The 23,402-nt window shown below is 49.7% G+C and overlaps 2 protein-coding genes across 9 annotated transcripts in view; one reads left to right on the forward strand and one right to left on the reverse strand.

The window, feature by feature from the left end:
- Bin3 (bridging integrator 3) overlaps positions 1-6,871 on the forward strand; it is a 64,262-nt gene extending 57,391 nt beyond the window's left edge. For all 5 annotated transcript variants that reach the window (XM_035452813.1, XM_027390233.2, XM_027390235.2 and 2 more), the window contains 3 exons: positions 3,273-3,414; positions 3,588-3,722; positions 6,046-6,871. In XM_035452813.1, the coding sequence (XP_035308704.1) occupies positions 3,273-3,414; positions 3,588-3,722; positions 6,046-6,192 (424 nt within the window). In that variant the 3' untranslated portion in view covers positions 6,193-6,871. The remainder of the gene's footprint in view (positions 1-3,272; positions 3,415-3,587; positions 3,723-6,045) is intronic.
- A 208-nt stretch (positions 6,872-7,079) lies between these two features.
- On the reverse strand, positions 7,080-23,056 carry Ccar2 (cell cycle and apoptosis regulator 2). Of its 4 annotated transcripts, none has more exons than XM_027390225.2 (21): positions 22,936-23,056; positions 21,994-22,084; positions 21,714-21,805; positions 21,240-21,331; positions 20,925-21,039; positions 20,630-20,759; positions 20,352-20,448; positions 15,289-15,408; positions 12,688-12,910; positions 12,500-12,613; positions 12,020-12,183; positions 11,455-11,626; positions 11,012-11,239; positions 10,697-10,915; positions 9,772-9,916; positions 9,362-9,444; positions 8,895-9,041; positions 8,671-8,782; positions 8,398-8,586; positions 8,071-8,276; positions 7,080-7,857 (listed from the first exon to the last, which is right to left on the reverse strand). In XM_027390225.2, exons 2-21 carry the CDS (start codon positions 22,049-22,051, stop codon positions 7,813-7,815), a joined length of 2,751 nt encoding a protein of 916 aa, XP_027246026.1. In that variant the 5' UTR covers positions 22,052-22,084; positions 22,936-23,056; the 3' UTR covers positions 7,080-7,812. The 4 variants fall into 4 exon arrangements, with proteins under 4 accessions (XP_027246026.1, XP_027246027.1, XP_027246025.1 ...); XM_027390226.2 differs by lacking the exon at positions 22,936-23,056 and adding an exon at positions 22,593-22,723; XM_027390224.2 differs by lacking the exon at positions 22,936-23,056 and adding an exon at positions 22,380-22,545 and having other exon boundaries at positions 9,362-9,441.
- Positions 23,057-23,402: the final 346 nt, after the last annotated feature.

Below are 23,402 nucleotides of genomic sequence, written 5' to 3' on the forward strand. Positions count from 1 at the left end.
TCTTTCCCTCCCCACTCTCTCCTCACCCCACGCTTTCCCTCCCTGGGGAGCAAGCTTGGTGTTGAACCCTATGCCAGGCAAGAAATGGGTACCTCCTAAGTTGAGCTCCCTGAAGCCCTAGTGCCGACCTAGGCCCACCCCAATCCCCATCTTTGAAGATCAATGTGAATTAGTCCTAGGCATTTACAGACTGGGAGCTCAGGCAAGTAAGCCCAGGGTATGTGTGCTGCCGTATTGAGCAGGGGCAGTTTCCCAGCCACCCCCCACTGACCCAAGTATGTCCAATTCCTTGGTGTGGCAGAGTCAGTCCCTTGAAGCAGGGTTAGTTGAACTGAGTGTGTTTGAGGATGCCAGGAAATAGAATATGGCTGAGACTAGCAGAGGACCCGGCTTCTCCGCCATGTGTCTTTAGAGCAGACCAGTAGAAATATGTTTTGTGCCTTGAGGAGAGCTGGGCCCATGTGTGATCATTGCCAAGAGACAAGCAGGAATCCTGTGAGGTCCCATGAGCATATCTGGGAAAGGTCCCTCCCTGCACAGGGAATCAGCCTGTACCTGTCTTCACCTTCTGCACCAGCACCCTAGTTAGTCCACATCTAGAGTGGATCCTGCTGTCCAGTAACCGGCAAGAGCTATCCTAGCCTGAAAAGTAAAAAATGTGAAAGTGAGGCTTGGTGGGACAGTGAGCAGGAATTCTGCCCTCCATCCCCTTAAGCTAGGCACTCTTCCTATGAGTGACATTAATAACCTCATCAGAGGAAAAGAACCTGACACCTGTCCCTTGTCTCAGGGACTCACAGTCCTAGGTCCAAAGCGACCCAGACTTTCCTTTGTTGGTGACACATGGACAATAGCCTGAGCTACTAATCAGCTCAGGTTCTCAGTCAAAGTTTGATTGAGAAGTACTGCTGTTGGAAATAGATCTGAGGAAGACATGCAAGTCACCAAAGAGCCAGGAGCCAAGAGCAGGGCAGCAGTTGGACCTGCAGAGGGTGGAGGTCTTGATTCCCGTGGGCTTCTAGGGAGGAATCCATGCTATTAAGTAATGGTGTATGGACACCACACAGCCCTGCTCTGTGGTAGCCTTGGTCTCCCAGATCTGAACTTTGACCTCCACTTGCAATGTGTGTCCTTCATGAACTGGCCAAATCATGAAGTATTAGTATTAGTTTTCCTGGTAGGTGTGACTTGGTCTTGAAGAGGACAGCCATGGAAAGGGACTGGCTATGGACTACTGTCCAAGTTGTGCAGAGACTAGCATGTATCCAGGGCTGCACGACCGACGAGCATTGCACCAAGGCCATTTCACACCTGCAGGATGTCCTTCACACATTGCTTTGTTTCTTGTGATGCCCACCCGCTGCCCCCAGAGGCAAGTTCAGTGAGCAAAGAGATTGTGTGGCCTGGGCAGGAAAGTACTCCACCTCTGCTCCTGTCTGTCCCTCATTCTTACCCTGTCTCTGACCCTGGCCCTGGGGCCACCCAAGCAGCAGGCTGCTTCTGACAACTGGATCAGGCTGCTGGGGTGCTTTGTTCTCTTGGGCTAGAGGGAGGGGCAGGGTGGTAGGTTCTCAGGCCCAGGGCACCTGTTCCCTTGAGCCACACACTGCCCAGCTGCCCAGGAAGGGAGAGGGGCTCAGGAGCAGCTGAAAGGCCAGACACAGCTGCCTTGACCTAGGCGATGTGACTGGCTCCTCTCAGTGGGACCTGGTGGTGCCTGGTCCCCACATCCATGCTGCACAGAGCCCTGTGGGTTCACATCTTCTCACTGTTAAAACACCACATCAAGTCTTAGTTTGATTACTTTACCTTAGAAGGCCTTACTTACAGAAGCTGCAGCTTCAGAGAAATTGTGATAGCCGTGGCTCATTGGTGTTTTGAGGAAAATGAGCCTGCTTAAAAGGTTAAGTCACAGGAACTGGTTTCAATGGCCTTTGACAAAGCCCTTTGTTTCACTGTGATCTTCTCCCTGAGTCTGTTGCTTGTGCGGGACACCCTGATGCCTGGCCAGGTTTATATTCTCTGTTCTCTAGCAGGAGTATTCATTACTGTCACCTGTGTGTCCCTCAATTGAGGTTTTAAGTACTGAATTCATGATCACGTCCTGTGAGAAGCAGAGGTTGGGAATAGTACCTCCTGTGGGGTCGGAACCCGCCCTAAGCATTCACAGGTTCTCTCAACTCTGGCCTTAGCCACTGACTGAGGTCCCAGTGAGAAGACCCCCACCCCTCTGACTTCTGTTTGCCTGCTTTGTCACCCTCTCTGGGCTCTTCCTGGATAAAAAGTCCCAGGTACCAACTGTGTCTCTCCACCTGAGTAACCAGAGGCATTAAGTCTCTTGGTTGCTTGTTCATATCATACCAGGCTATCAGAGCTCCTGGCTGGTACAGTGGGCACCTTGTGGTGGTAGTAAGCCTCGTACAGAGCCCAGGTCATCCACAGTCCCTCGAGGGTTTGCATACCCCATTTTCTCACTTGCAGGGTTGCCTCTCCTCCAGCCTTCATCTGTATCAAGAAGAATGTTTACTCTCACCTGAGCCCCCCAAAAGTGGCTCTCTCCTGGGCCTGTCCAAGATAAAATGGCCCTTCATGGGGGAAAGGTGGCCCTAGTGATGATAGTTATGCTCAAATGCCAAGACATTTGAAGTTCAGCCCTCTCTGAATGGCCAGTCTTCTGAGTGGTCACACCATGCTCCTTTTCAGTCATGTTGGGTAGGAGGGGCCAGGGTTGTCTTCCTAAAATGTGGTTTTCCCCTTTGTTCTTTTAGTGGGAGAACCATAGCATGTGTGTTTCTCCTCAGTGTGAAGGAACCCTCAGCCAGCTTCTCATTCTTTTGTCTCCTATCAGTGGCACTGTGATGTGTTAGGAAAGATGCTGGCAAGCTTGGACACTCATGGTCCTTTCTGGGTTGTCACTACCTGGTTGTGGCCTTGGCTGCCCTTTTTTTTTTTTTTTTTGTTTCTTTGTTTTTTAGTATATTCAGGGGTAACCCAGCCCTGCCATTGTCTGTGATGGGGCTTAGGCTGTGTAGGGAGACAGCGACAGGACATGGAGCATTTTCGTTCACAGCCCACCATTGGGGTCTAGGGACAGTCCTCAGTGCTGTCTGCTGCTCCCCATGTCATCCTACCAACCCAAGAAGTCCCATGGCTTCAGAGCCCTTATGGATCTGGCACATAGTAGGTGTGTCATCCATATTTTTGAGTAAGTGGTGACTGTCAGATACACCCCCACATGACAAGTCTGTTTCCAACCAGGCTGTGCCCAACAGGTTTGGCAGTGTATTCCCGAGCCTCAACATGGCAGTGAAACGGCGGGAGCAGGCCTTGCAAGACTACAGGAGGCTGCAGGCCAAGGTGGAGAAGTACGAGGAAAAGGAGAAGACTGGCCCAGTGCTGGCCAAGCTCCACCAGGTACAAAGGGAGAAGGCAGGAGGGGAACACCAGAAGCCATAGGGTAAACAACAGCCATTGCCCCTCCCCCCTCCCCCCCCCCCCCCCCCCCCGCAGGCCCTCACTTGGGGACCAGCAGACCCAGGACACTAGCTATTCCCACACCCTCCCCACACCGGGATCTTGTTCCCCAGGCCCGAGAAGAGCTGCGGCCTGTACGGGAAGACTTTGAGGCCAAGAACAAACAACTCTTGGACGAGATGCCACGGTTCTATGGCAGCCGACTTGACTACTTCCAGCCCAGCTTTGAGTCCCTGATCCGGGCACAGGTGAGGAGAGGCTCTCCCCTTGGGAAATAATCTTTGTAGGAATGCAGACAGCAGCACCTCCGGGCCCCAGGCACTATGAGAATTCATGTAAGTGCCCCAGTCAGCCCTGGTACCCAGCATTGATATTGTGCTGGAATTTCTCTTGGGCATCCTCCATTGCCAAATCCACTGAAGTCCAGCCCTGTGATAGACAAGGTTCCTTTTTGTTTAACCCTTTACCCCTTGAGTTCTTCCTACATTCAAGCAGTCACAGCCCAGGCTGCATCTTTAACCTCCACTTTAGCTGGGCAGGTCTCTTGCAGAGGTGGTTGGGAGGCCAGTAGAGTGAATGCCTGAGGACCCAACACGGGACTTGCATTAGCAGGAGTCCTCAGGAGCCCTAACTGAGCTTCCTAGGGAGGGGTCCTGGACCCGCTCTGAGATGCTGGCCATGAGGTATAATGCTCCCCCTAGTGGAAAGACAGTGAAGTGCAGGCTGGTATGAGCGTGGCAGCCAGAGTGTAGGGCATAGGCCAGAGCCCAGTGTCTGCTGCCACTGGGGTGGAGGGCCCAAGTGGGATGGTACACAGCTCTTGCCCTTCCCTCCCCATTCATCTTCAGGCACATTTTAGCTAGGATTGTTCTCCCTATTGGCAAGGTGGGAGAGGCAGTGGTACTGGAGCCAGGAGCAGATCTTCTCCACATGGACTCCCTGCAACTGATCACAGGTGCTGGCTTCCATTTAGGACCCCAACACTAATTGGTTCCCAAGCTGAAGGTTTCCTGTCCCCAAGCTCTGCCTGCCCTGCTTGTCTTTCCTGGGCCTCTGGTGCCCTCCAGTGGGCATTATTTCCTTGTTGCTTCCTGAGTCACAAATGCCCTAAGAGAAACCTGATCCACACTTCCCATCCTTCAGCTTTGGATGACACCCAAAGCCATGGGCTAGAATGCTTGACATCGAGAACCCCAGGCAAGGTTTGTACTGGAACCTAAGACTTGTTAATGGTCCATGTTTTCAGTCTGGTGCTCTCTAGGGAGTGAGACTGAGGCAGCAAAAGGGGGAAGGTGTTCTACTGCTGTCCTGGCAGGCCAGGCCAGGGCCGCCTTCCAGCTGTTGCTCCCTTTGTTTGGATAAGGAGTGAATTTAGAGGGGACATGTTAGCCTGCCCTCTTTTGCCATGATACCTGCTTCTGTTTGCAGTGACCTGTGTCCACCATCCCCACCCCAGAGCCATAGAAGAAGCTAAGGGTGCCCAAGCAATGGGGTACCCTGTAACCAAGCAGCAGGGTATCCAGGGTTGTTTACCACCTTCCCTGTGCCAGCATCCTCCTCACCCGGCTGCTGCTGCTGCTGCTGCTGCTATTAGTCACTAGAGAAGTGAGCATCCTGGTGACTCACCAAGCAGCATGGCCCAGGCAAGAAATTGGGGGCCCCCAGCACTTGGCCCAGTGGAACCCAGCTGCGGTTTTTGGAGAGACTTCCTATAACACCACTTCCCACTGGCCTTGCTGCACAACCACCCTCCCGGTCACCATCTTCCAGTTTCTCAGAAGGAAAATTCTGGAGACAGTCTAAAATTTGAGGTGCTTGAAGAATAGGATGTGGAACACTTTGATGAGTGAGCACTATCATGTCAGGAAGTGGAAACTGAGGCAGAAATGGCCTCTGACCTCTGTAGAAGTCATTATCTACCATCTGGAGAAACTCCTCCACTCTTGGACCTGCTTCCAACCGCTCACCCTGTCACTCACACCCCATCACTGGTGCTTTTCATCTAGGCAGCTTAACCTGGATGTGATAATGAGCAAAAGTGGGAAGGGTGGAGTCTGGGAAGCTATCACCTACCTTGAGTTGACTTCTAGAATCATCTCTCAAAACTTGGGGAACCAATGTCTGCCATGTTCTTTTTCCATGACCAAAAGCCACTGGCTCCTCCCAGCTTAGGAAAGCAGTAAACCCAGGCCTGCCCTTGGCCACTAAATGCACAGTCCCCTTTTCATATTAGCTGTTTTGGGGAGCCAGGTTTTTAAAGGGCAGCACTTTCTTCACAACCCCATCCCCCAAGGAACTACTGACTCCCTACTACAAACTTTTCTCTATAGTAGATGTTTTCCAAAGCCTCAGCTCTGGTTCACCCATCCCTAGGCTGCCAGGTAATAGGGTGAGATCTGAGAGGTGGTGATGGGGCAAATGAGAACCCCCATTCCCACCTCCTTCATCAAGAAGCAACCCATAGACTCAGAACCCAACCTTGCTTGCACTTACTGGCTGCTTCACTGAGTGGGTGCTGTGTGGAACTGAAATCCAGTTCCTGCCTACAATTCTTGCTTCCTGTCCCCTCAGGTTGTATACTTCTCAGAAATGCATAAGATCTTTGGAGACCTCACCCAGCAGCTTGACCAGCCAGGCCACTCAGATGAGCAGCGAGAGCGGGAAAACGAGGCCAAACTAAGTGAGCTCCGAGCCCTCTCCATTGTGGCTGATGACTGAGCCCCTGTCCCTCAGGAGTCCTCAGACTCCTTGGGATACAGATGACACCTCTATAGTCTTTGCTCTTAGCAGGCATGGATTCATGGGCCTCCCAGTGGCCTGCCAGTTGGGGACAGGTGGCCACTATTCTACCTTGCCAGTCCTCTGACTTAAATGTCTCCATTTCCTTGAGCCTGATACTGGGATCCTTACAGGCTGTTGTTTCCCCTGCCCAATGCTAATAAGCAATGTAGAAAAACCCCAGGGGCCTTTTTACTCCCAGAACCGTCCAGAGTGCACTATAGTGTCTGGCCAGCAGGAGCCTCAGCCTATAGAAGGAGCTGGACTTCCTGTGGCTCTTGGGGGGGCCTTAGCTCTGACTACCTCCAGAGGGCTACTCTAGGGAACCCACCCTCCCTCTCCCCTCATGACTCTTCAGACTGTTGGGTGAGACACGGTACCCTGGGGAGCAGAACTCGGGTCCCTCTGCTGCGGTGGGCCCCTCATGCCAACACGACCAAAGCTGGTCCCCTGCAGTTCCAGCTAGGGACAAGCCCCGGGTATTTCACTTTCCCTAGTAAATGGACTCTGTTCCTAGCTCTCCACTGTACAGAATGTCACACGTTGATCCACAGGCCTCTTATGTCTCACCTGTGTTGTTGGAATTTTATTTTCAAGTAAAGTTTCCAGTAAAACAGTGTGCTGTAACTGATATGATGGAAGAGTCGCCACAGCTTTGCCAGAGCCTTGCCAACTTGGCAGAGGGCCTTCACTCAATCACAACTTGTGGCAGCTCACTGCCTGCCTGCCTTCTAGAGCCTTCTGGAGCCTTCTGGAAAGTGCTGAGGATTGGCAACCAGGGAGAGCACAGGCAGCTTGGAAAAAGAGAGCTACAAGGACACACTTGGTTTGTTTTTTGACTTTGGTTTATTTAAAAAACAAAAAGCCAAAAAAAAAAAAAAACCAACAAACAAACAACTTTATATACAAAATCAAACTGAAACCACGGATTATGGAAAGAGGCAAGAATTATGGGAAACGGAAGAGGGCTGGGCCAGAGCCAATACCACATTCTGAACACAAGAGCTAGAGAAAGAAGTGCTGGTTCTTCTGGCAAGTTGGGGGTGGCTGGAACACAGTGTTCTATTGGCAACCTTGACCCAACACCAAGTGCTTCCTACCATGGGCTCCACCACCTAACGGATACTGGAGCCTACAGGACTCGTGCCGTCTAGAAGGACATTCTTGGCTGTGCCAGGCTCTACACCCGTTCCTTGCATTTGTTGGCATCAGACCTTATTCTGGGCTGGAAAAGCCTTTTCCTCCCGTCTTGCTCTAAAATGGACGAGGACAGGAGACAGCACAAGACTACAAGGGCCCTAGGAGAAATTTCCAAGGTTGAGGGCAAAATGACATTCTAGGGGTGCAAAAGATGTTGTATTTAGTTGTAGCTGGAACTGGGGTTACACATCCATCCACATAGCACAAACCCCATTCTGATAGCTTGATCACCCCTGCAGAGGCCAAGCACAGAACTCAGCCACCTCTGCTGTGGCTCCCAGGCCCTGCTCCAGCTGCTTTCTGGTACCAAAAAGGCTCTAATGTCATCAGGCTCCATCGCAGACCTCACTAGACAGCCACTCAGTTGCTAGGTGCTGGCTCCTCTTTCTCTACCCAGCTGTCAGCCTGTGTGAGCACATGGAACAACAGTGAGGATGAGGCTTCTCCCCACATCCTGCCAGTAGAGTACAGAGCACAGGGAGCTAGAGGCTCCTAACATTGCAGTGGATGGAGGGCCAGCATAGCAAGGAAGGGCCAGCTACCTCCCAGGCCTCTCCACACAGAAGCCGGGTCTGCTCTGAACCAAAAGGAACTATGGCAACCATTTAGCCATCCTACCTTTTCAACCATCCGCTGCATCTCAAGGTGCAGCGGGGTCAGGCGCCTGCGGAAGTCCTGCAGCTGCCGCTGAAGCTGGTTCTTGTGTCGTTCTGCTGTCCGGGCTGTCTCCTCCGCCTCCACCAGCCGGGTCCGCAACTCCTGCATCTCTGCTGCCAGTGTCTTATTCGTCACTTCGGTGGCTGAAAAACGGTTGTGGCTCTCCTCTGAAAGATAAGTAAGGACATGGCCGAAAGGTTCTGCTCAGTCAACTGGAGCATGAAACAAAAGCCCAAGACCTAAGGAGTGGTGTCCCCTCAGTCCCTGTGACATCTGCCCTGCACTCACCAAGCTTCAGTTCCAGTGTGTGAATCTTGTTCTCCAGGTATAGGCGGCCACTGTCTTGCTGCTCTGCACGCTGTAACAGGCTCCCCACGTTGATGAGGCTGCCATTGTGCGGCACCAGGCCTTTGTGCTCTATGGGGACAGCCCCTGGCTTTGTGTTCTTCCCCGAAGGGGGCAGTAGATCCAGGTTTCCTAGAGGAGACATCCATGATCTTAGGAGAGAGTAGCCTACCATGGAGACCCCACTTCCTACAGGCCACAGAGCTTCAGACATACCAAAGAGCACCTCTTCCGGAAGCCCATCATCCAGCACCTCGGTACGGCTATACTGAAGACTTCGGTACTGGCAGATGTTCTGTGTCACCACCCTACTAACCAGCTGCTTGGCCTATAGAAAAGACAGCAGGACACCTACTGGCTACACACTTGCCTCAGGGGGACCAGAAGCCAGCAAGAGCTCTGGAAAGGCCCTCCAGAAAGACAGGTGGGACAGAAACTACCTGCTCAGCACTGAGCCGGATCCCCAGTGTGAGGAGGGCCCGCTCCAAGTCTCGCCGGTGCAAGTAGCCACACCAGTTGGCATCAAAAAACACAAAAGCCAGAAGGCAGTCCAGGGGGAGCACAGCTGAGGGATCCAGCTCCTTAGGCTGCAAAGAAAGCAGAGAAACAGGCTTTACCAACAGTTCTCAAAGCTAGAGGCACAGTACACACACAGCCAGGAGCTGGGCTGGCAGCAACAGGTAGAACTCAAACATGGCTTCAGGCTTCTGTGAGCCATTCCCAGAAGATGGTGTGTTCGCTAATAAGATCCCTCTGTGACCCACCCTGACAGGGAAAGTGAAGTACCCTCCCATGAGTCAAGAACCACGGTTGGTCTCTTGTCTAGGAATAGGTCACTGGTAGGCATCTCTCACCCAAGAAGGGCCAAACTTCCCAACACAAGGCACAGAAGGAGACAGGGTCTCACCATGTCCTGAAGGGATGAATATTCCATCTCTGACTGGTTTGAGGCCACAGAGCGAACCTCCGTTTCCTCCAGCTTTGCTCCTGCTACAGAAATCCCAAGCTCAGCATGTTGCAAAGATGATGGTCTACACTCCTAAGAGCAGTGGTTCCCAACCTGTGGGTTGCAACCCCTTTGGGGGATTGAACTACCCTTTCACGGGGGTCGCCTAAGACCATTGGAAAACAGATATTCATGATTCATAACAGTAGCAAAACTAGTTATGAGGTAGCAATTAAAATTATTTTATGGTTGGGGGTCACCCCAACATGAGGAACTGTATTAAAGGGCCGTAGCATTAGGAAGGCTGAGAACCACTGCCTAAGAGGAAACTACCACAGCCAGCCCCAGAGAGCCACTGTCCCTAGACACACCAAACTCCTCCTCTCCGTCATCCCTCAGAAGCAGCAGGTCTGGGTCCAAGGCCATCTCACAGAGGTCCTCAGCTGCCTCACCCCGGGGCTTCTCCTCCTCTTCTCCCCCTGAAGAGGGCCGTTTGGGCAAAAGCCCATCCTCCTTCTAAAGAAGCAGACCAAGGTGATAAGGAGGGGCAAGACTCTTGTGACGCTAACAGTAGCAGTCACTAACACTTAGACATCAGCTGTATGCTGGGTACTGTGTGGTCCACCATGTGCTCATGGGTATTGAACCATGCCAGCATTCAGATCACAGGCACATCTAGACCCCTGGGGTATTTCTCAGGAGTCAGCCTTAGTTCTGGAAGCAATTATGCATACATGACAATATTTGGACAAGAAGCCAAGATACATTTTAGAAATGGTTAAAGACCAGTTTGTCCACCTAATCATCAGCCAATCCCAACCCCTAAGCAGTCAGACTGGCATTTCTATGCTGCCGTGGCTTATCAACCATACTTCCCTCCCTCTTCTGGGCCACTTCCCTCACTCTGGGTATACCATCACTTCCTAGCTCTGTGGCCACATGCAGGGTTTCACCTTCCTGGGCCTCAACCCATCCCCAACTTTCAAAGAATGGGTAACGTGAAGGTGCAAAACAACTGGCCATGAAAAGTGCCCAGAGGTGGCGCACGCCTTTAGTCCCAGCAGTCGGGAGGCAGAGGCAGGCAGATCTCTGTGAGTTTGAGACCAGCCTGGTCTACAAGATCGAGTTCCAGGACAGTCTCCAAAGCCACAGAGAAATCCTGTCTTAAAAAAAAAAAAAAAAGAAAGAAAAAAGAAAAGTGCCCAGACCAATGCCTGGCACACACAAGGGGCTCGAATCACACTAAGCACTGTAATGTGTGGACCTCAGGCCACCAGGGCTGAGAACGGCACTCACCAGTGGGTTGTCTGACTCGGCAGCTGTGCCCTCATTCTGTACCTCATCCTTGGACACCTTCGCCACCTCCTCTTTGACCACATCCTCCTTGGTTGCCTCCTCCTTCTCAGGTTCAGGGGGAGATACAACTTTTTCTGGAAGGCTCAGCAGCATCTTATAAATCCTATAACCAAAATCCCTCTGCAGCATCTCTAGAAACAGCTCAGCCAGCACCACTACCTGTTGGAAGAGGTGTAGGTACCATGGCATCAGGGAAAGGACGAGGATGCTATTTGCTCCGCTGTCATCCTGGGGATGACACTCTCCTGCACTTGCCTCAAAAGAGATCCTTTCTTTTGGCCTCCGATCCTCCAGAATCCCATGGAGAGACAGGTTGACACAGCCAGGACGTGCCATCACAGCAGGTTCTAGAGGAGGCGGAGGGGCCTCTGGGACATCAGTGTCTACGTCTTGCTGTGTGGTGGCCTCCGAAGTCTCCGTGTTCTGTTTAGAAGTGTCTGCTTGCTCTGATGCATCAGGGGCCTGTTCAGTAGGCTCTGCTTCCTGTGACAATAGCTCAGGTGTGACCTTCTGGGCCCTGAGGTCAAGGTGCCTACTTTTGAGATAGCTCATATAGCCTAGGCTAACCTCAAATGCACTATAAAGATGAGAACAACTTTGAACTCTGGATCTCCCTGCCTCCACCTCCCCAGTGCTAGTGTTAGAGGCTTGTGTCACCATGCCCAGCTTCCCTGAATTTGCCTAAGGCCCAGCCTTACCCCCAATGCCTCCTGGGATTGGGTTGCTGCCTCTGTGGCTTTCTGCTGACACAGTGCCTCCCACTCCTCCAAAGTGGGCATGATGGTCCATACGTCTGGCAGGTATACCACTACTGTGTGTAACCGCCGAGGCGGTCCCGGCTGTAAGTACTGAAACTCAGCAAATCGCCACCTGTTCACAGCAAAAGGAAAAGAAAGTCCCCAACTGTGACATATTCATGGGTGTCCCACTCACAGACAAGTACCTCTTTCCAATCAGCACTCCATGCGCACATGCTGCATGCCAAGCCATGAGTACAAACATAAAGCCACACGCCAAAGCCTCAGTGGTTAGGCAACGGGGAGACGTAGTAAGCGGACAGCACATAGAAGCACTAGGGCATTCAGGAGTATTGGGCGTGGCTTGGGGGTGAGCTGCCATCAGCACGCTCAGCCTTGGGCTCTCAGTCATCTATGAGCAGTTAGGGGTAGGCAGGCATGAGCTTTGGCAGGAGAGAACCCAGAGGGCAGAAGCCAGACTCCTGACACCCCACAGCGAGCTGGCCACATGGGGAAGGCCACTCACCATTTGGTGCAGGTGCTCAAGTCAATGCCAGTCTGGGCTTGTGCACAGCGGATGGCTGTGCGCACCAGCACCTGTGGGTCTGCCTGGGGGTCGAGGCCATCCAGGGAAGGAGACCACTCACCCCCAACCAGCACTGCCTCTTCTTCTTTCCGGCCCAGCAAAAACTGCAGAGAGATTGGGGATAACGAGACATGGCCTGGACCTCCCATAGTGAGGCTTGGCTACTGCTGCCCATCAGGAACTTAGACAGCAAGGAGTAGTTAAGGCCACCACCTGGGGCTCTGAAGCCATTCACTCAAACCAGCCACCTGACTCCTCTTCAGAGGGGAATCTCTGAACTGTATTATCCTCCTATATAAAGTGAGGGGCCCTTCAGCTCTGAAACACCAAGTTTCCGTGTTAATGCTCAGAAGCCTAGCTGCTAAAAACGAGGCAGACTGACCAGCCAGCACATCTTGCCTCCTGTAAGCCAGCTCTTACCTTTAGCTGCTTCAAAGGATGCTCTGGCGTCTCCCGGGGCTCAGCCATGTCATCCACAAACATCATGCAGCAACGATAGAACTCCTCCAGGCCCGGGGAGGAGAGCAGCAGCACCTATGCAGAGGACAAGGTGCTCAGCCACACTCTGTCCCAGCAAGGGGACGGTCACAGGAGCCCAGGCAACTGACCTTGGAACTGTAAGTGGGGTCACTGTCCACAGGGCTGGGCTCAGCACCAGTGTCTGGAGCTGCCTCCTTCTCTGAAGAGACCTGAATCCGACTTGGGTGGTGGAGGGAAAAGGGCTGGCTCAGAGGGAAGGCTGACAGCCAACTCAAGTGAACGGAAAGAAAATCCGAGGGGACCAGGAGGCTGCGGTAACGTCGCTGGAGTTCTAGGAAGTCACAGACAGGACTGCAGGAAGACAGCAAGGGAATCCACTGAGCAAACACTCAGAGCATTAAAGAGAGACAGCTCAGAGGTTAGGAGCACCTGCTGTTCTTACAGTGGGTTTGGCTCCCAGAACCTACAGGGCAGCTTACAACTGTCTGTAACTCCAATTCCAGGGGATCTGACCCCCTCTTCTGACCTCCATGAGCACCAAGGACATACATGTAGACAAAACACTCAAACATTTGTTTAAAACAAAACTGCAGGGCCAGCAGGATGGTTTACAGTGGGTAAAGGCATGTGCTGTGCAAGTCTGTTCATCCTTGAAACCCATGGAAAGGTGGAAGAAGAGAACTGACTTCACAAAGTTGTCCTCTGACTCACAGGTGTGCACTGGCAGGCATATATGCTACCCCATCATACATCGACACAATGAATGAATGAATGGTTGGATGGATGGATGGATGGATGGATGGATGGATGGATGAACAAAACTGCAAAAGACTACAATAACATTTTATTCTATTTGAGAAATAAAGACCCTAATAAGACAGCTCCCAAGGGGTAAGAATGGACCCCGTATGACCACTTATTCATAAATTTCTTATAGCAAAGAAGTCAAACTGGGAAAGGAAGAAAAAAAAAATCACAATACATGACACAGAGATGGTCATGGTCTTTTTTTTTTAGGGATTTATTTTAATTATGTGTATCTGTGTATAGGTTTGTGCACATCTGTGCAGGCTCCCACAAAGGCCATCAGGGTCCTCTAGAGCTGGAGGTACAGGCAGTTGCGAACTGTCTCATATGGGTGCTGGGAGCTAAACTCATGTCCTCTGGGAGACGAGTACAAACCCTTAACCACTGGGCCATCGATCAGTTATTAAGACATGGTCATGGTCTTAATAAACAATTCACTAATTAGTAATAAAAGCTCACCTGCCTAGGAGAAAACTGTGAAACCTGACATGATAAATCTGTCCCAGAAAAATAAACACATGCAACATAAAAGCCTGTGAACAGGGTCCTGCAAGACGACTGGACAGGGAAAGACACAAAATCTGCACCTGAGTTCAGTCCCTCAACCCTCTGAACACACATGAAAAGTAATAAATAAATGTAAAACATTTTTTTTAAAGAGTATCAAACTCACTTCTAATTAGAAATGAAAATCAAAGCCAAGTGTGGTGGCACATGCCTTTAATCCCAGCACTTGTGAGGCAGAGACAGGTGGATCTCTGAGTTCGAGGCTAGGCTGGTCTACAAAGTGAGTTCCAGAATAGCCAGGGCTACACAGAGAAACCCTGTCTCAAGAGAAAAAAAAAAAAAAAAAAAAAAAAAAAAAAAGAAAAGGAAGGAAGGAAGGAAGGAAGGAAGAAATGCAAATCAGAACAGCATTTTTCATCAGCAAAATTATAAGGAAAGGTAAATGAAGGCTGGGCTGTGGTGGCACACATCCTTAATCCCAGCTCTTAGGAGGCAGAAGCAGGCAGGTCTCTGAGTTCAAGGCCAGCTTATTTTTATAGAAAGAGTTGCAGGACAGCCCAATGGCTGTTACACAGAGAAACTCTGTCTTCAAAAACAGACAAAAAAAAAAAAAAAAGAAGAAAGAAAAAGTACATGAAAACAGTGTTGACAAAAGGCACAGGAAACAAGGACTTTGTGTCCTATTGGTGACAGTGTAAGTGGATACAGCCTCTGAAAGAGAATTGATGGTAGCTATCCAAGTTGAAAACCAGGCCATGTATGGTGGTATGTGCCTTTAATTCAAAAAGAAAAAACAAAATGCTGGCTTGGTGGCTCACATCTGCAGTGCCAGTGCTGAACTGAGCCTGCCGGGAAAGTCCCAAGCCAGTAAGTAACCCTGTGTCTAAAACAAAAAGCTACACAGCACCTGAGGAATGACATCTGAAGTTGTCCTCTGGCCTCCACCCATGCACCCAAACATATATATGCACCCACACACACATGAACAAATGTGCAGACACACATGAACAAGACTGATTAATAGCCAGGAAGTGGTGGCACACGCCTTTAATCCCAGCACTCGGGAGGCAAAGGCAGGTGGATCTCTGTGAGTTCAAGACCAGCCTGGTCTACAAGAGCTAGTTCCAGGATAGGCTCCAAAGCCACAGAGAAACCCTGTCTGGAAAAACAAAAAACAAAACCAAAAAAGACTGACTAATATGCATTACCCAGAACCTGCTGGAAGATGCATGAAGTGAAAAGTTGAGCAGCAAGCCATGTGCGGCAGGTTGCCGTGGGTGGGCTGGTTGGTTGGTTAGTTTTAGAAGAGACCACCGGACTGCACATATTCTATTGCACCCTAATAGACCATACCCCATTTACTCTAGAAACCATTGCTTGTGCAAGTCTAAGACCCTTTCCCAGCCTTCACTCACCTGTCCACACTATAAGGAGTGAGATGAACCCGATAAGGAGGCAGGTCATGCCGTGGTTTCTTAGCACCCCAAGGCTCTCCACCAGCCCGCTGTTTGCGTTTCTTTGAGTCATAGTCATCACTGGAGGTCGACCCATCACCAGAAATAAGAAACCATATTGTTACACATGTATTCAAGTACATAAAGAACTAGCAAATACCTGAATCCTCAAGGTTAAGAAGTAAATACAACCAGCCTGGTCTACAGAGTGAGTGAGTTCCGGGACAGCCAGAGCTACACAGAGAAACCCTGTCTCGAAAAACAAACAAGCAAAACAGAAATGAATACAAGTAGTGTATAGCTCAGTGGCAGAACACTTGCTCAACCTGTGGAGGCACCACACATACATACGTGAAGGAGCCATGCTAGCAAGTATGTGACACATTATTAGAGACACTAAAAGGTATGAAAAGGTTACAATTTTAAGAAAAAAAGAACAGCTTTAAAATAATGAAAAGCAAACCAAAGAGATGGTTCAGCAGGTAAGGACACTTGCCGAGGAGCTTGGTGACCTAAATTTGATTCCAGAACCCACAATGGTGGGGGGAAAGATCCAATCTCTGCAAGTTGTCTGATCTCCACACATAAAAACTCAAAACAAATAAATAAATGGAAAATTTTCAACAGTTTAAATACTGGGGCTAAAGGCATCCAGAACCCTTATCTGTTGAGCACCTGTAGGCTCTGTGTTTTAGGGTTATTGTTGCATTTTATGCATGTGCACACACAAGCATGCCACAATACACATGTTAAAATTGGTTCTCTCCTTCAACTATTTGTGTCCCAGGGATCAAACTCAAGTCATCAGGTTTGGTGGCAGGTGGATTTGCCTGCTGAGCCATCATGTCTCCAAACCATGTTTTACGATTTTTAAGACAGTCCCCTACTCTGTAGCCAGGCTGGCCTCAGACTTATTATGTAGCCCAGGCTAGCCTTGAACTCATGGCCATCAGTTCTCTAGCCCATGCATCCCAGATGTTGGGAATAAAGATATGTACCACCATACCTGACTTAAAATAATTTTATTTTGCTTTGTCAACACAGGGTTTCTCTGTTTAGTCCTGGCTGTCCTGAAACTTACTTTGTAGACCAGGCTGGCCTCAAACTCACAGAGATCCACTTGCCTCTGCCTCCCAAATGCTGGAATTAAAAGTGGCATTATGACACCCAACTCTTAACTGTTTTATAATAAAAATAAGTATTTTTAATTGGATGAAAAGAAGGGGGAGAACCCACCTTTTGCTCCAGTAATTCCATCCTTAAAAAACTATCCCAAGAAAGTTGGGGTGGAGGGCAGTATTATGCAAAAATACCAAGCCATGTAATGGAATACATGCATTCCCACTGACAATTGAATTTAGTGGCTACAATAATGATTCTGTCACTAAGGCAGTCACAAAAATGGTGCTTCAAGAGTCCTAGTTCTCAGTGCTGTAGGCACTAGTAAGCTACACTTGCTCAAGTAAACAACCCACCCATGGCATGTAAGCAACCCTAAGTAATGTAATAAGCTAAAGAAAGCTATAAAAGTAGAATTGGGTTAGGGAGTTATTTTTCTCTGGGGCAAAGCTCCCAGGAGGTTGCCCATGCTCTGGTGGATAGTCCCACACATGTAAGCAGTATGTTTTCGATACATTGTATGCATATATGAAACTGGCAGAGGAAATTTAGAATATTCTAAAACAAAACAAAAGAGAAGAAAGGGTTCAGGGCAGTCAGAGACTAATGGGGGGATGTGCTCAGCATGCATTTTAGCTATGTGAGAAGTGTAAAAGAATTAACTTTGTTTTATTTTGAAGATTTTAGTTATTATGTATACAATGTTCTGCCTGCAGGTATGTCTATAGGCCGGGAGAGGGCACCAGATCTCATTATAGATGGTTGTGAACCACCATGTGGTTGCTGGGAATTGAACTCGGGATCTCTGGAAGAGCAGTCAGTGCTTTTAACCTCTGAGCCATCTCTCCAGCCCAAGAATTAACTTTTAAAGGAGATCATGCTACAATATGGGAAAATAGCTAAACACAAACACCTTGAACTCTGAACTCTGAGATGAGAATCACAGACCATATATGTACTTGTGTGCAGAAATTACAAGGATTCCAGGGAAGGTGAAACAGAAACCATTTTCCCATGCAAAGATCACTTCAAATTCTCTAGTATCTCCCTGTCAACAACAGGAAGGCTTCAAAGGCTAGACTTGTACCTCAGTGCTACTAGTCTGTTTTTCTTTGGTTCTGAGACAAGGTTTTATGTAGCTTGGGCTGACCTTACACTTTTAACCATCTGTGACTGCAGAGCCAGCAGGAAACACGTTAGTAGCAGAAGCTGCAGTATGAGAGCAGTCCAATGGCAACATTTTCCCTGTATCCCAGAGCTGGGAGTTTAATGTAAAGCCAAGCTTCTGGGCAAACTACCCATATGGTCAGATCCTTTATAAATTGGCAGTTTTCCTCAGTGACTAATTCCTGCTGCCCCTCTTCCTACTTGGCACATCCTCACTTCTGACAGGCGGTAGAGTCCCCTCCCAGGATGAGGCCTCCTTCTCCAAAACCTGCAACCCTGAAGCACCTTGGCCAAAGTAATACCCTGCAGGTGATACGTGGCGGTCAAATGCAATCGCCAGCACACAGCTGGATTTTAAACTGAAAGCAGCAAGCCCACAGTCATTGGTTTCCAACCAGGTCACACAAACCCTCAAAGTCCACACTACCATTCTGTACTAAAGGCTTTCATAAGCTTACAGAATGGCCCAGGGGAAGGTCCTTGCCAACTGAAGACCAGGAAGATGCACTAGACAAGCGTATAGGTGCAAGCCACAGACACGTCTAGAGACGGAGAGGGGAACAATGGGTTTTAGTAGTGGAGATGATGTGGAGAACAATCCTAGACAGAGCTGCAGAGGCTCCACGGCAGCTTTTCCCAGAGAACAAGTGCTACCTTCCACATGGGGACTGGCGACATCACCGCCCTGTTTCCTCAGTTACGCCATGCTTATTCTAAGTGTTTGCCATGGACTGCTTTTCAGCTCCTACCAGCATGTGGGAGATAGGGTGGTACCCTTCCTGTACCACCTTATTTCAAAGAAAATCACAGCATGAGGGAACTTTCTACAATGATCTTACTGAGGACAGGGTACTATGAGATCAAAAATGTATAGTCAAATTCCAGGTGGTGGAGGTGGCAGCACACACCTTTAGTCCCAGCACTCAGGAGGCAGAGGCAGGCGGATCTCTGTGAGTTCGAGGCCAGCTTGGTCTACAAAGCAAGTCCCAGGACTACCAGGTCTGTATACAGTAAAACCCTCTCTCAAAAACAAACGTCAAGATTCAGACATTTTGCCAGGCATTGGTGGCACACGCCTTTAATCCCAGCACTCGGGAGGCAGAGGCAGGTGGATCTCTGTGAGTTCGAGGCCACCTGGTCTCCAGAGTGAGTGCCAGGATAGGCTCCAAAGCTACACAGAGAAACCCTGTCTCAAAAAAAAAAAAAAAAAAAAAAAAAAAAAAAGATTCAGACATTTCAATCTAATTCAGTTTCACTTTAAGATTTTTATCAAAAAAACAAGGCAACAAGGAGATAAATGTAAAATAGAAATAAAAAAGAAAGGCAGATAATACTACTTGTTGAAATCAGGTAATAGCTTAAAGATTCATTTTCTATTTCCTTTGCATATATTGAACTTTCTAGTATAAAAAGCTGAGCAAAAACTCTCAAGGACAGTAAAACACAAAGGAGATGTGAACTTAAGACACACTAAGAATGCTCCTGGAAACTTCCCAAACTTGCAGATGGTAAAGGACCACAGGACATCTCAAGTGCCTAAATCAACCATGCTTGCTCCACAACAATAAGGCCAAGAAAGTATGCACCCAGGACAAAGCCTGAACTTCAGAATATGCTGCAGCCTGTGTATTGTAACACTGTTACACAAAATATACTTCAAAGAAGCCATGTTAAATTAGGAGCTAAAACATATGCAACCTTCCTTTCTTTGATGTTACTATTTTCTTGTTACAATTCTTCTAACGATTCTTGTATCTCTATGTTAAAGACTGGAAACAAAAGGGAAATTGTTTTTTAAGTATCTGGAGCCCAGGCAATCGCTCAGTGGGTAAAGTTGCTTGCTCCACATGAGTAACCCCAACACCCATGTCAGAGCTGGGTGTGGTGACAGGGTCTGTAATTCCAACACTGCAAGGAGCAGACAGGAGGATTTCTAGACCTTGCTGGTCAGTCAGCCTAGCCAAAATGACAAGCTCCATTGAGACAGTCTCTAACACAAACAAACAAAAACCAACAGAGTAGGCTGGCTGTCAGCCTCCTGGCTCCAAATACACCTGCCCACACCTCCATACAGATTCATAGAAAACACACACACAAAGTATCTCAAACCTAAAATACTTTTTTTTTTTTTTTTTTTTGGTTTTTCGAGACTGGTTTCTCTGTGGCTTTAGAGGCTGTCCTGGAACTAGCTCTTGTAGACCAGGCTGGTCTCGAACTCACAGATATCGGCCTGCCTCTGCCTCCCGAGTGCTGGGACTAAAGGCACCATCACCGCCCAGCTAAACACAAATACTTAAAAAAAAAAAAAAAAAGAATACATAAGCAAGCTAGGTGGTGCACACCTGGAAGCCCAGCAAATGGGACATAGAAGGAAGAGGATCAGGAGTTCAAGGCCAGCCTGAGCTACATAAGACCTGTTTCAAAATAAAGTATCTTAGCCCAGCATGTGTGGGCAAACCACCCTATAATCCCAGCACTAGGCAGGCAAGCAAAACAACGAAAACAAAGTAATAAAGTCTTGAAAAATAAACTGTACTAAATCTCAGCTTTGCTGAGGTAATGTATAAAGTTACTGCATGTGTGTATATGTTTCAGTGCATCTGCCTTCCAAACAAAAGGGACATTAGGCTCTGTCTGTGCACAGAAAAAAGATGTTAGTGTCAACAGTTGTCAAAGGTGGACCATGGCTCTGAGAGGGAAATGAAGTAAACTTCTATCTGGCCTGTTCATCCTCTTACCTTCGGCTCTGGTCCAGTCTTCCGTGAGGACCCCGAGCAGGAAATCTGTTCAGGTGGCTCAGGTGAAGTGTATGGGATGTCTGGAAGAGACTCAGAGCTGAAGAAAGGAAATGGCCGGTGACTCAAAAGCCCTAAAACCCCATGCAGCTTCCTCCTCCTCTTCCTGGGTCCAGAAGTACCCCTTTCTGTCCTGAGAGCATCTGTGTTAAAGTAACAAGTCCCTTCCTCAAAAGCACCCCACAAAGCCACACCCCAACATGCATGCCACCTGTACTCACGCTTCTGAGGGAAAAGCGGGGGAATTCGGTGAGGCTGAAAGATCAACTGGGGCTGAGCTCCCAGGATCCCTTGCTTCTGGCCCAGAGCTGCCACATGCAGAAGGGGGGGTGCCGGAGACTTCAGTAAGGGCTGAAGGAAAATAGCCAAGAAGTTCAGGGGATCCCAGCCTTGATACCATGGAAAGACAGCCATCCTGCCCCCTCAACAAAAGGCAGGATTATGCCCAGAAGTCAGGATACAGGACTCCCTTCTCTCCCACCCCTTTTCAGTGCACATGCTAAGAGAGATAAATACCTGATTGGAGAGCGTCTGCACCTTGACAGCATTCCAGGGCACTGCCTGGCCTGGGTTATATGCAGCCTTCACCAGCACCTTCTCACCCAGCTGGGGTAGTCGGCCCTTCACCACACTGCCAGCACACAAACCAGGAGGCCCCATCAGGAAGGCCCTGGGACAAGTTACCCTGACTGCCCCCAGGATGCCCTTCTCATCGAGATTCCTCACCTTGCAGTAACATAGCAAAGCAAGGCTCTAAAGAACAGACCCACCAGCATGGAGACAGAACTGAATCCAACAACCACTCCCAGAAGAGACGAGCCTCAAGCCTACCTTAGCTGAAAAAAGACTTCTTCGTCTACCACCCCAAAGTAGTCATGCAAGCTGGTAACAATGCCAGTGAAGACCCGCTGCTTCTCCCCACCCTGCAAGAGAAGACAGTAGGTCAAAAACAAAGGAAGCCACAAGAACAAAATCATGCTCTGCCACTAGGGCCTCTTCTCTAGGCACGAGGGAAGAGGAAACTTCACATAGGGGAGAAGCTAATTCTTCACTTTCCTGCTCCTGGAATGTTCAGTTCTTTAATCCCAAAAGGCACCAGGAGATCTCTCTGGGGTCAGAAACTAAAAACTCCCCAGTACGAAAGATGTCTAAGTTCCCCCAACACTGGTCCACTACCAGGAAAAAACAAAAACAAAATACCCAGGATTGTTGACCACTGTAACACAATAAGGAACACACACCAGACAGCCAAACACACTAGGGTGGCTCCAAAGAGAAACTTACAAGAAAGGGAACCCAACATACCTGAAGGTGCCTTGCATTTTGGGACAGGTCCGTGGCCACAGGAGGAGTAAGCAAACCAGGAGGAGGGCCCAAAAGAGATGTTGAAGCCGAGCCTAGGGGACAGAGAAGCAACCTCTAGAAACTGCACCCTACACCCTAAGCATTAGTGACAGCCAGAGGATCCTGGAGACCCAGAGGTCAAAGTGGATCCAACCAGCTCCTCAGACATTCGGGGAAATACCCAAGAACCATATTTTTGGAAACTGAGTCCAGAGTGCAGCCAGGTAAGGAAGGTAAGCACCTGAGAAGTTTCGTCCCCCTGGAAGTGGGTTGATCCTCTGGCGCTTAAACTGGGACATTGGGAATGCTGTCCTTTCAAGGTCTTGGGAAACCTTCAATCAACAAAAGAAAGACGTTAACAGCTCAAATGGAAAACTTCCATCAATTGCCTGAAAAATCTTAATGAAGTAGAGCTTTTAAGGTGAGATGGGTCCTAAAATGGAGGAATGGAGAGGAGGTAGAGGAAATGAAATGGGTAATTATATTACTCCAGTTTGATCTCACAGTAACCTAACGGTGGGTGGGTGCTAGTGGCATGCTGGTTTACAGACAACGAAACTGGAGCTTTGAGATCAGGAGACTTGCCCAAGGCCACAAAAGCAGGTAGTGACAGAGCAGGACTCGCACCCAAGTCTCCCAACAACTTAGCACTCCTTTCACTATGTCACTGGCACCCTTAGAGAGGCTGGCGGAGTAAGGGGCTGGAAGAGCTCCGATGACATTCATTCATTCAAAAACATCCGCCAAAACACTCCACGCAGGGCCCGGAAAAAATGGAGGTACGAGTAGCGGGGAGATGATGCGGGCCCTCTCCCCGGAAACCCGCCCGTCCTCTCCGACCGGCTGGTGGGAAGGGAGCTGTCCAGCCGGCCCTCGCCAAGCGGCCTGCAAGCCGCTGCCTCCTCCTAGGTCCCGACCCTCGGCTCCGGCCTCCGCAGCCGCCTGCGCAGAGCCTTCCGGGCCGAGCCACCGAGAGGCCACCGTGGGAGGACCACGGCGCGAGGTTTCTCCTCCTCCCGCCCGCCCCCAGGGCCGAGGCCGTTGCCAGGGAGACGGAGCTTGCAGTCCGGAGGGGGGCTCGGCTCTTTCGGAGTCTGGCACATCGTCGCCGATCGGACCCCCGCAGCCTCGCCACCCGAGAGAGTCGGAGAGGCGGAGGCTCAGCGGGAGGCCCCCAACCCACCTGCGGGCCAGGGCCACGACACCAGGGGGACAAAGACACCCGGAACCACCGCAGCCGCTGCTGCCACCACCACCGGAAACGCCTCTCCGGAAGAGCGACCACTGGTCGGAAGCTGCCACTCTCCCGGATATGGTACCTCCCTCTTCTCCATCGACCTCTCCCTTCCCCCACGCCAGCCAGCCATCCCGCTCCAACTGTGGAACGGAAGTGCGCCTTCCCAGATCTGATAATGCATTTGGAAGCCGAGCTCAGTGGTGTCCTCTCTCTAGTGTCCCATTAGAAAAGAAAGCTTCAGAGCATTGGTTCCTGGTTTCAAGGAGACTGGAACTGGACCCCTCCCTCAAATACAAGGAAGGAACTATTACTCACACACCTGCTGTACTCTACCAACCCCCAAAACTTCAGCAACAAAAGAAGCAGCGCCTCCATTGACTGGAGGAGGAGCATGCTACTTAGGGGCTGTTTCT

The sequence above is a fragment of the Cricetulus griseus genome (genome assembly GCF_003668045.3).
Source record: "Cricetulus griseus strain 17A/GY chromosome 1 unlocalized genomic scaffold, alternate assembly CriGri-PICRH-1.0 chr1_1, whole genome shotgun sequence".
Lineage (NCBI taxonomy): Eukaryota > Metazoa > Chordata > Mammalia > Rodentia > Cricetidae > Cricetulus > Cricetulus griseus.

Excerpts from the sequence above, each read along its gene's own strand:
- Ccar2 (XM_027390223.2), bottom strand. The coding sequence starts at position 22,478 with ATGAATGTCATCGGAGCTCTTCCAGCCCCTTACTCCGCCAGCCTCTCT. Across the intron at positions 15,409-20,351 it reads AGACTGGACCAGAGCCGAAG|TGATGACTATGACTCAAAGA; the intron begins GTAAGAGGATGA and ends GTCGACCTCCAG. Across the intron at positions 8,783-8,894 it reads TCCGGCTCAGTGCTGAGCAG|GCCAAGCAGCTGGTTAGTAG; the intron begins GTAGTTTCTGTC and ends TCTTTTCTATAG.